The sequence below is a fragment of the Heloderma suspectum genome, chromosome 6 (genome assembly GCF_057233095.1).
Source record: "Heloderma suspectum isolate Gila_16-S chromosome 6, 16-S_ref, whole genome shotgun sequence".
NCBI lineage: Eukaryota > Metazoa > Chordata > Lepidosauria > Squamata > Helodermatidae > Heloderma > Heloderma suspectum.
In genome coordinates this window covers 107093347-107105383 of record NC_139463.1, presented here as the reverse complement: position 1 = coordinate 107105383, position 12037 = coordinate 107093347, and the positions used below count along the sequence as shown (strand labels likewise).

Sequence of the window (12037 nt, the reverse complement as noted above, 5' to 3'; positions counted from 1 at the left end):
CTCGGATTCCACTCTGCAGGCCATAGACAGTCCTGTGACCTTGGGAGGGGGACTCTGGAAACTGAGCCCTCCCTCTAACCCTCGCAGCCGCTGTGGAAAGAACCGCAACGGCAACCTCAGACAATCTCTTAGCGGTTGGAAAGTGGGGTGGAGGAAAGGAGAGGCCGGGATCTGCAGGATCAGGTAGCCTCTCCATTGTGCGTCCCTGCCCACCGCTGGTAAGTAAGCTAGATGGGCTCAGAGTGGGCGGTTTGTGGAGGAATGGGAGGCACAATTGCCTTGGTCACTCCTCTTGCTCTGCTTGGCTCTTTAGGATTGCTCTCTAAACCACGGTTTCCCAGTTTGGCTGTAACGGGAGTTTAAGAGACCCTGGAAGCATTTAATTAAAGATGTGGGAAGGAAGGGGAGGAGGGAGTGCGCTGGCTCAGCACTTGGTGTATCCAGGCAGAATGGCTGCGCCTGAGCCAGGGCTAAGTCATGCTGCAGCTCAGAGCGATGTGGGAACAGAAGTGATGCCAAGACATTTCTCTTGTTGGGAGGTGCAGATGATGAGGCTTGGGTTTGTACATCCTCTCTGTCTCTCTCAACATCCAAGAACCCAGAGAGGCTTGCTACAATTTTACACTAACCGTCTTCCCTTTCTCTCACATGCTCAGTGTCCGCACCATTTGCCCTGCCCTCGCTTGTCACCTGACCGTCCCCTGCCATGTAACTTCATCCAGACGTATTGCCCCCTGCCTTTCAGTTGGGTGAGTGTCCTGCCCGGCCTTGAAAAGAGTGGATGTATGACATGCTAGGCTGACCAAGCCTTTGTGGCGCATGAGTTTTACAGTGGGGAGCTTGGCCCATGTGGCAGTTAAGCACACAAGCTGTGAGGCGAGCCAGCCGCCCTGCCTTGGCTTCTGTGCCCACTTGCAGTGCAGCAGCTACATTGCCCTCCCTTCCAAGCGTTGCTGAGAAAAATGCGTAGGAAGCCCTTGCAACACTGGTGTAATAAATACTTGGGGCTGCACCCAGATTTAGTCATACTCGGGATCTACAGTTAGTCATGACCGACTTAAGTCCCGCTGGTTTTCAGGGGGTCAGACGGAAGTATGACTTAGTCTGGACCCAACCCTTGGAGTTTATTTAGAACTTTCCCTATTATAATATGGGCTGGGAGATGTAGTTGTACAGCACATAGTTTGTGTGCTGGAGAACCCAGGTTGAATCCTTGGCATATCTTAAGAAGAGCAAGTAACAGTTATTGGGGGGCAGGCAGAAGACCCTTGCTGGAGAGCCCTGGGCAGCACTGACCTAGATGGACAAATACTCCGGCAGCATAAGGGACCTTTTCTTTGTTGAGAGGTGGCTTGGACGCTGAAAAGGATAAGAACGTAAGAAGAGCCCTGCTGGATTAGACCAAGGGACCATCTAGTCCAGCATTCTGTTCACACAGTGGCCAAACAGCTGACCATTGGAATCCCACAAGCAGGGCATGAGCGCAACAGTGCCCTCCCACCCATGTTCCCCAGCAACTGGTGTACATAGGCTCACTGCCTCTGGTACTGGAGGTAGATTATGGGGAGTCTCTGATTATAAGGGGAAACTGGGTGGTAGCAGGAGATCCTTCTCTTCTCCCGAGTTCTTGTTTCCAATCTGGGCACACCAGAAGAGAATGTGGTTATGGGGGATCCGTATGTCAACTTGACAGGTCAGCCAGCTTTCCTTGCTGGACTAGTTCTTATCCACACGCTAGTTGCTCTCAGGGTCCAGAGTGTCTGGGCAGTATAGTGGACAGGATGAAGACTGTCGGGGGGAGATCAATAACCCATCTTTCTAGCTTCACCTCCATCATCCTGGAGGTTCAGAGCAAGAAAATGCTCCCATGCTGAACTGCATAGGAAGTTCTGCTGTTCAAATACCAAAGGTTAATTTGCATGATTAAAGTAGGCCAACTTGCAAAAAGGCACCGGTTTCCCACTGACTGGTCAGGCTCGCTCTTTAGCTGAGGCTTGGGAGGAGATCGGGCACAGCATAGTGGTGAAGCGTGTGAGCTGTGATGTCTCTGGCTGGGCTGAGGCAAGCCAGCCTCCCCGCCTCCGCTTCCTGGTCTTGCAGCATAGCAAATATATTGCCCTACCTTCCAAGCTTGCAGTCGCTGAGAGAATGCGCATGATGGGGAGGGAGGGAGACCTAAGATCTCTTTTTTCCTCTTTTTTTATTTTATCATGAAAATTTATTTCAAAATAAAGTTAATAAAATAAAGGCAACAAAAAGAAGAGTGTACATATTAATTAATCAAAATCACTTAAGAAGCAAAGGAATTCACTACGAATTCACTGATTATAAATCTTAGCCTATAACTGATATGCTTATGGAACATCTACAGTAAAACAGCCTAAGTAAGAGCTCAGTACCTAATGAAAGTAAAAAATACAAGTTATGAAACATATAAATGGAGTGTGTGCAAGTGTATGTCATGTTGTGTGTATTAATCAGAAAAAACATAGGCAACTGTACTTGGTTGGATTTTTAGCAACATTTGAAGACCTTCAACTTAGCAAATAAGTGGAAACGGTGGTGCCGTAGTATCATTCTTCGAGTTGGGATCCCTTGCTCATTGCATTTGCTGAGTAAGTTTATACATACTCATAGTCTTTCAATCCACTTCTCTTTAGTTGGTCGCTTTGGGGACTTCCATGCTAAACATGACTTTGCAGTTGTATATAGTTTTCCCTCTTGTGTGTTCCCCCAGAATCCAGCACAGAAGGAGGAGAGATTTTCCTTCCTGATCCTGCGCCGAGGACCAGGGGAGTCGGAGGAGCCCTGGCCTCGGATTACCCAGCCAGTCCTTTGCCGACCTCGCCACGTCCATGTCCACCTGTGCTGTGCTGACGGCAGCCTCCAGCACGCAGTGGTTACTCCTCAAAAACATTGCAGGTACTGGACTTCTGCTCTCCCCGGTGGAGGAGGGGCATGGGTTCAAGTCTCTGGTTCTCTGGGTGGCGTGTCAGGAATGATGGCTCAGTCTGTGAATGGCATGCAGGGACCTTCACCTGTCCTTGCCCCCTGCAGGGATCTTTACCGCTGTGCCCGGAACAGCCACTGTGGAGACCGCCTCCCTGTTTTGAACCCAACTACCGACCTGGCCTTGGAAGCAGAGAGAGCCCATGTGGACAAGGACCAGCTTTGATGGAGCTCCTTCCAGTGTGTTTGGCAGCCTCCTGGATAGATATCCTGTGCCAAACTGGAGCATGGATGCTGCCCAGCGCTTTGGAATCAACAAGCTGGAGCTGTAGGCCAGTGTTCCAGACCTCTCGATGAGAGAATACCAATGTGACGTTCGAACATCAGTATGATGCGAGCCAGTTTGCATGGATCCTGTTAAACATTTTGGATCAGCCTCTCTGCTCCTTCCAGATGCACTGTGATGAATTGAGTGCCGTTTCCCCTTGGTCTGACATGGCCAGGTGTAGTGGCTGGATATTTATTCATGTGGCATCCCAGAGTCCCCCAGCCAGCTATGCTGTGTTGTAGCCCAACATATCTGTATGACATCTGTTTGGGGAAGGCTGAGTTTCATAGCTTGTTAACCATGGACACGGACAGCTAGGCATGTTGGAGGAATCGGTTTGGGGGGGCAGAGCTCCCCCCCCCCCGATTCTGGCTTGCACTTCCCTGAGCTGGCCTGACACGTCATGTGATAAGTCGGGGCAGCTTTCGGTTTTCCGCTTTTTAATTTGCACAGAATCTTAGGTATAAATATTTACAGAAATCACAATTTCCGCAAAATTGCAGCCGTAAATAGCACGATTTGTGCAGAATTGCAGGTGCAAATGGTCTGAGACCATTTGTGCCTGCAATTTTGTGCAAATTGCACAATTTATGCAGTGATTTTGTGCAAATTGTGATTTCCATCAATATGCCTGCCATTTTGCGCACATTGCAGCTCGTGGTTTTTTTAAAAAGTGGCAATATTTCCGAGTTTTGGGAGCTGACCTGCTGCTTGGTTCGCAAATGCACGCGAAGTTGGGGGTGCCATGAGGATCCACCAAGCCAAAAACAAATGATTTCCCAGCAACGGACAACCCTAGAGACAGCCTGTAATCTAGGTATGTAGAGCCTCAGGCCCAGGGGGCAAATCTAGTCTGCCTGGGGTTCCCATCTGGGGAACTCTGGCGGCTCAGATGGCACCACCTCCTTTTCCTGACCACCAATCGTTTGGTCATTTCCCGGCCTTTGTACAGTATTTTCCCCATTCTAAAATGTTGAGATGCCTCTTCTAAGGCTCAGTTACTGGCAGTAAAAGCTCTAAGCTACAGTAGGCTGGTGTTTTGGCCCCTCCCCTTTTGCCTCAGCCCCACCAACCACTGGAATTCGGCCCCTGAGAGCTTCTGAGAAATAGAATTTGGCTCTCGGGCTGAAAGGTTCAACACCCCTGCTGTATTCCCTGTCAGGATGTGCTGAGAGCACAAACAGAACAGAAGGCCCATGGTGCATCTGTTTCTGGGCTGTATCATCTCATGCTGCAGGTAGGAGGCTGCGCATTTAAATCTCCCTCTGTGTGTCCCCACCCCCCACTCAAAAATAAAACAATCCCACATATTGAAAACTAGCATCTCGGGGGAAAGATTTAGCCCAGAACCTTCACCATTGTTCATTATTTGTTGAGAGACTGTCACATTGGGGAGCAGTCAAACTCTCGATCATCCCTCACCTGCAGAGCAAAACGGTAAAAGCCAGCAACAGATATCATAGCATATGCCCAGGAGTAGGCAGCCTGCTGCCCTCCAGGTGTTTTGGACAATTCCATCAGCCCCCTCCAGCATGGCCACTGGTAAGGGTTTGTGGGAGTTGAGGTCTAACACATCTGGAGAGTGCCAGGTTGCCTAACACAGGCATAGAGCTTCTAGCTCTGAACTTTGGTCCCTGTTTGAAGGGGTTGGGTATATCTTCCAGCGTAGTTAAATTCACGGACATGCACACCAGAAGACTTAAGGGGCTGGAAAGGACCGCATCTGAATCATGGGAGATCACTTCAAGCAGGTGAATTGCTCCTCTTCTGTACTTGGCAACCAGATTGGATCAAGAATGGGAAAAGGGCAGAGATGCTCTCCCACTTTTGCTTTTGATGTAAGTGTATGGGTGGAGTTGAATTCTAAACTGGATGAGTGTGTGGAGCCTGAAACCAGGAGGTGATAGGAAATCTTTGTCCAGGCCAAAAGGGTGTGTTCGCGTGTATAATTCAATCCCAGTCCTGGAAAAGAAGTTGTGCAAGTCAGAAATAGGGCTTCCAGGAGCTCGGATTCAGTTCCTAGGTTTGGAGTTGGAATGGAGAGTTGAGAGTTGATAAAAGGAGGAAGGAAACTTGTGAGGTTCCATGATTCCTAGCATGTGCAAATAATTTTGGGAGGAGTATTGGAGTGAGTGGGTTTGGGGTGGGATGTTGAGGCCTACAAAGGAAGGCTGGGTGCTCATTGGGGTCAGCTGTCCATAGCGCCCCCCCCAACAAATGCCCATCTAGGCAATTCAAGCACATTTCAAGCAGAGTTGGTAATGTTTTGCTGCCGCTTGTCCAGCCTCAGGTTTTTGGTACTGGAAGATGGAGTGGATGAACTTCTTCTGTTCTAGCAAAGCCCCTGCCAGGCCCTGAATTGCTTCAGGAATTGGCCTGAGGTTTTGGAATGAGAGAGAGAGAAGCCCCATGGATTTCAGCAGGTGCTGATATAGGGTGCATAGGATTGCAGCCTAACCCTCTTGCTCAAGACATTTTCGGCATCTCAGCTGCTTGCAGTACCTTCCAAAACTTGCCCTGAAGCAAAGCCTGACGGAGCCACAAAGGGTCTCTGTTCACCACTGCCTTGGTTTGATTCTTGGGCCTCCCAGGCTCTCAGTCCAGCCCTCCAGAGTTCCCTGGATGTCCCTGCCCCCTTCCCCCCGACCACCACTTGTTCTGTGGTCTCCTGTCTTGTGCAGTCACACACACACACCATTCTCAAAGGTGGGCATGCCTCTCCCAAGACTTAGTTCAGAGTTGGGCAGCTTGTGCTCCTGCAGAGGTTTGGCCTATAGCTTCCATCAGCCTTGGCTAGCGTGGCAAGTGATGAGGGAAGATCAGAGTTGTAGGCCCAAACATCCGAAGAGCCACAAGTTGCCCACCCCTGGCTTGGATACTGACGGCAAGAACGTCAAGCTGAGATATGCTGATGTTTCAGACCCTGCCCACCACTGGAATCCAGCCCTAGCTCTGAAATGGAATTTGGCCCTCATTCTGAAAAAAAAGTTCCCCATCCCTGAGCTGGAAGAATCCTGCCTGGGGTGCTCTTTCCAGCAGCTGTACTTGTGTGCCAGCAGGGGAACATTGAGGTTCTGCTTCCAAATCCAAATAAGATCCAGGTTCTTCTGCTTGATGGGGAGAAGGTTGTGATGCAGACACCAAGTGGAGTTTCCATTACAAGGGTTGGACTGCCAATACTGGGAGACCTTTTCCAGGCCTGCTGAAGTCAATGGAACTTATTTGTTTATTGCATTTATATCACACCTTTTTTCCCTCTTGCAAGGAACCCAAGGCGGCTTACGTGGTCCTCCTCCTGTTTATCCTCACAACAACAACCCTGTGAGGTAGGTTGGGATAAGTGTCTGTGACAGGGCCGATGGCAGGGTTGGATCAGAGCCCATAGAGCCCCAAAGCAGTTCTGGTTCTGAGATAGAAACTGTGGGAGAGGAACCCGCGCGCTGTTCAGAGGTGCTGCTGGAGGGAGAGCCCCTCCCTGATCACATTCCAGAGAGAGGTGATGACCCTGGCAGGCAGGGGGAGGGACAACTGGAGCTTCAGGATGCTAGGCACTGGCGCAGGGACAAGCGGGAGATGGAGGGTGCCGAGAGGAGACGCTCAGCCCGCTTGGCGCGACGTCAACAGCTGTGCTTCGATGCCCCACGGGAAAGGGGTGGACTTTCGTCTCCTAGCCCTTAAGTTCAGGGGCTTCCTGCCTTTACCCTCCAAACGGAGATCAACTGATTCACTAAGGCTAGAAACCCCAAGTAGGCAGCTCTCTTAAGTTTCCCTCATTAGGCTCATGCAATTAGCATCTGTAAGCGTCATTAGGTTGAATGGACATATAGCCTTGGAAAAGAGCCCTATTGTCTGTGTGTTGATTCTGGCTACTTGAGTATTTCAGAAGGCAGCAAGGGCGCTCCTGACACCACCCAGTGAGCTTCCATGGCCGAGTGGCAACTAGAACCCCGATCTCTCGGCTCCTAGACCAACACTCTCGCCACTACACCACACTGGCTCTCAAACTTGACTTTCATTGCAGAGTGAATGGTCTCTGCAGCATCTGATCCTAAGCTGGTGGGAGTCGGACCATTGCGAACATCATGGCAGCTGTTCTGAGCTTACCGGAGGAGGAGCATAATATCGTCTAGTACTTGCTTTACAATAATACGGAATGTTGTGCCCAGGATCTGTTCTGCACTAGTAACACGCAAACTCCCCTGAGCTTGAACCGACCTATTTTTTTCCCCCAGAAGTTTGATGAGATTGATTTGTTTCCTCTTTGCAAGGCCAATTGTGAAAAAAATCAGATGCTTTTTGTCGTGCTCCTGATAACATCAGGAAATGCGATGGGATTTCCAAACGCATGGACTACGAGCCCCCATCTGCTGATGCTGCTGTTAAACCTTCATTTTCCTGGCCTGGTAGCAGGTGGCTGCAGCAGCAAGAGATCTAGAAGCTATATACATGGAATATGGCTGGGACATGTAGCTCTATGGAAAAACAATCAGGGCTGCTGGTTCTGTGTATGCTAATATGGTAGGTTGACGGATTACCTCTGGATCTCTGCATTGCCTCTAGGGAAATAGTGCTATGGCTCAGTGATGGAGCACACGATTTGCCCTGCCAGCATAGACAATACTGAGCTGAATGATCTGACTCCGTTGACACAAGACAGCTTCCTATATTCTTAAGAAGGGAAGGGGCAGTGGGTGAATAATTATTTTGCAACCCAGAAAACTCAGGTGTAGTGGGGTACCCTGTTCACAATATATCTAAGGGTCACAAACTAAGCAAATTTGTATCCTGGACTGCACTCCTCCGCTGTTGCTGTGTGTCCTCGTTCACATGGATGTACAACTTCTGTATGTTGTTGTTCAGTCGTGTCCGACTCTTCGTGACCCCATGGACCATAGCATGCCCGGCCTTCCTGTCTTGCGCTTTCTCCTGGAGCGTGCTCAGGTCCATATTCATTGCATCAGTGATGCTATCTAGCCATCTCATCCTCTGCCGTCCCCTTCTCCTTTTGCCTTCAGTCTTTCCCAGCATCAGGGTCTTTTCCAGAGAGTTTTCTCTTCACATTAGGTGGCCAAAATATTTGAGCTTCATCTTCAGTATCTGTCCTTCCAATGAGCACTCAGGGTTGATTTCCTTTAGGATTGACTGATTTGACCTCCTTGCAGTCCAGGTGTATACACATGGATAAAAAGGAATGAGGTTCTAAGTTGGCCATTAACCTGTGGCATGCTGCACACATAGCAAACTTCGGTGTGCTCTTACTAAATGGGGAGTATTTATTACTCAAATAGGGACATTCAATCAAAATGTTCAAAGTGTAAAACAAAATGAACTTTGTACAGATTTTTTTCCCTCAAAAACACACATGCAAAAAAGAAATATGGCTTGGTTCGTATACCTATCCCCCTGGACTATGGGTCAGTCTTACCAGTTAAGCCCAATCTAGAAGATAGGAACAATGGATTCCTCTGCCAACGAGTCCAGGTAATGCTGTTCAAGGAAGATAAAATCTCCATGATTTGATGCAGAGTATAGTGTGTCGAGGAAGTGTTTGAGGAAACAAATGAGAAAAAACACGCAATACTTTAGACTATGGAGGTTAAACACATGCTCAGTCTTCACTTGGGTAATGCCAGGTAGGTCTATAGTGCATGGGACATGTACCAGAAGACCTCCTCTGTAATGCCACCCAGAATTGTGGCAGTGTCTGCAGGCGCACTTAGATGACACACATGTCAGTGCCCAGCTAAGACAACTGGAAACCCTTTGTATGCCACCTTGAGCTCAATGTAAGAAAGATGGGATGTAAATGTAATAAATTGGGATGCTTTTAGAATTTACCTTGATGGATTCCTTCTGGATTTTGAAGATCAGCTTTTCTAAATATGTTTACTGGAGCAGACCTATCAGTGTTGGAATCCGTGGTTCGAATGGTTTTGTGATAATGGGATGTTAGCAATCCGAAGCTTGGGGGGGGGGGTTAAAACAAACACCAAATGGTAAGACAGGTGTGGAACCTTGGTTCTGAAGGGCGCATATGATCCACAAGCACACACACAGACACACACGTGTGTTCATGCACCTGTCAGTAATCCTGATGTAGCTGTTCCCTTGTGTTGAAGAAAGCATGAGTTTTCTTAGGATCTCAGGAGGACTGCATGGAGAGCACAAGGGGGGGAAATTTAACAGTGTTGTTGGGTGTCAGCTCATTTGGGAGCCTACAGTTCGTGCAGCTCTGTTGTAGGAAAACAATGGTGGTTTATAGGCCATTAATTATAGGCCAGTGGCCAACATCCCCTTCCTGGGCAAGGTGCTTGAGCGGGTGGTTGTAGGACAGCTCCAGGCACTCTTGAATGAAACGGATTATCTAGATCCATTTCATTCGGGCTCCAGGCCTGGTTTTGGAACAGAAACTGCCTTGGTCGCCCTGTGGGATGACCTCTGCCGGGAGAGGGACGGGGAGTGCGACCCTGTTGATTCTTCTGGACCTCTCGGCGGCTTTCGATACCATCAACCATGGTATCCTTCTGGATAGGTTGTCTGGGTTGGGAGTTGGAGGCACTGCACTACAGTGGTTCCGCTCCTACTTGGATGGCCGATTCCAGAAGGTGGTGCTGGGGGATTATTGCTCTGTGCCATGGCAATTGTGCCATGGGGTTCCACAGGGCTCTATTCTATCCCCCATGCTGTTTAACATCTACATGAAACCGCTGGGGGAGGTTATCCGGAGGTGTGGGCTGAGGTGCCATCAATATGCGGATGACACCCAGCTCTACCTCTCGTTCTCATCAAAACCAGGTGAGGCAGTGGCTGTTCTGAACCAGTGCCTGGGCACGGTAATGGACTGGATGAGGGCTAATAAACTGAAACTCAATCCAGACAAGACGGAGGTACTGTTAGTGGGTGGTTCGTCTGCCCGGCTAGGTGATATTCAACCTGTTCTGGAGGGGGTTGCACTCCCCCTAAAGGATCAAGTTCATAGTTTGGGGGTGCTCTTGGATCCAGAACTGTCACTTGAGGCACAGGTGAACTCAGTGGCATGGAGCACTTTTTATCAGCTTAGGCTGGTATACCAACTACGCCCTTATCTGGACAGAGATAGCCTAGCTACAGTTATCCATGCTCTGATAACTTCTCGTCTGGATTACTGCAATGCGTTATATGTGGGGCTGCCTTTGAAAATGGTCCGGAAACTTCCGCTGGTCCAAAATAGGGCAGCAAGATTGTTCACAGGGACTGGCCTGCGAGCTCATATTACGCCAGTACTTTTCCAGCTGCACTGGCTGCCAGTCCATTTCCGGGCCCGATTCAAAGTGCTGGTGTTAACATTCAAAGCCCTTAACGGCTTGGGGCCAGGTTACCTGAAGGATCGCCTCCTCCCATATGTGCCTGCCCGGACCTTAAGATCATCATCAGCGGCCCTTCTCCGTGATCCCCTGCCAAAGGAAGTGAGGCGGGTGGCTACTAGGAGGAGGGCTTTTTCTGCTGCGGCACCCCGGCTCTGGAATGAGCTCCCTAGTGAGGTTCGCCTGGCGCCTACATTGTACTCCTTTCGGCGCCAGGTGAAGACCTTTTTATTTTCCCAGGCATTTTAGCTTTCTAAATTTTTATCTTTGCTGTTTTAAATCTGTATTTTAAACTCCTGTACTGCTGCTAAGTTTTATTGTGGTTGTATTGTTATATTGTGGTTTTAATGTTCTTTATATTTTAAATTGTTTTATTGTGTGTTGTTTGGTTTTAGTTTTTGTGAACCGCCCAGAGAGCTTTGGCTATTGGGCGGTATAGAAATAAATAAATAAAATAAATAAATAAAGAAGGAAAGGGTGAATTCACCACCATCCCAAAAGCAAATAATCTGGAGCTTGCTTCTCAGTGGCAGAAATCACGGCTTTCTGGGGACAAAAGATACCCGTTTGAAATGCTGAAAGCTGGGGGTTTGATCCTTAACTTCTTGGATCATTTGTGCAGTTCCGCAAGGAAGTTTTTGGGGGAAACGTAATTTGCCATTGAGACAAACAGTTCTGGGGTTTGTTTTCTTTAGTGCTTTGTGAGGTGAAACCCACAATCCATACTGAAAGAAAGTGGAGCAGAACTGGAAAGTCAATTTCTCCCTAATAACGCTCACAAGTCAGCGTGTGTGCTTGCTGCCTTGCACCACCATCCTGCGCATGTTTACTCAGACGTAAGTCTCACTGTGCCCAATAGGACTGAGTGCCTAGCAAGTGTGCTTGGGATCACAACCGTAATCGTACCAGTCAAAACAGGGTGGCCAGGTGTTCTACTTTAAAGAGGATAGGCCTCTGCTTGAAGAGCTGTTAGAGGACAGGCCTTTCTTTGAAGGTGTCCTCTCTTGGCAGGGCTGTGCAGTGTAAAGAGAAAGATCCGACACGGGGGCAGAGCAGGGGTCTCAAAGTTGCCCATGAAGAGTTGGCAGACAGCTGATTGAACACAGGTCATCTGGTGAGTCTCCCTCATATTCAGTATTTCTTTTGAAATAGCAGTGGTTATTTCTAAATTTGCAATTATACATGTGCATGAGCATATGCAAACGTTATGCAAATTGGTGCCCTCTTTTGTCTTTTTTTGTGGGGTGGGGGGAATGCCTTCCTTTTCATTAATGAGTATGTGGCCACCTTAAGCAAAGATTGGGACAGTCAACAGCTTTGGCGTGGAAGCTGATGCTGGAAAGGGTTGTGGGGCGGGGGGAGGTTTTGTTTTTTTGCCGTTTTCCCCTGGATTAGGATGGGGGAGGATTGGGGTTGC

The 12037-nt window shown here is 48.8% G+C and overlaps 1 protein-coding gene across 1 annotated transcript in view; it reads left to right on the top strand.

The window, feature by feature from the left end:
* The window catches only part of METTL17 (methyltransferase like 17), a 34559-nt gene extending 23432 nt beyond the window's left edge, over positions 1–11127 (top strand). Inside the window, exons 12-14 of the mRNA XM_084806096.1 lie at positions 657–749; positions 2738–2922; positions 3058–11127. Coding sequence (XP_084662222.1) covers positions 657–749; positions 2738–2922; positions 3058–3175 — 396 coding nt within the window. The 3' untranslated portion in view covers positions 3176–11127. The remainder of the gene's footprint in view (positions 1–656; positions 750–2737; positions 2923–3057) is intronic.
* Positions 11128–12037: the final 910 nt, after the last annotated feature.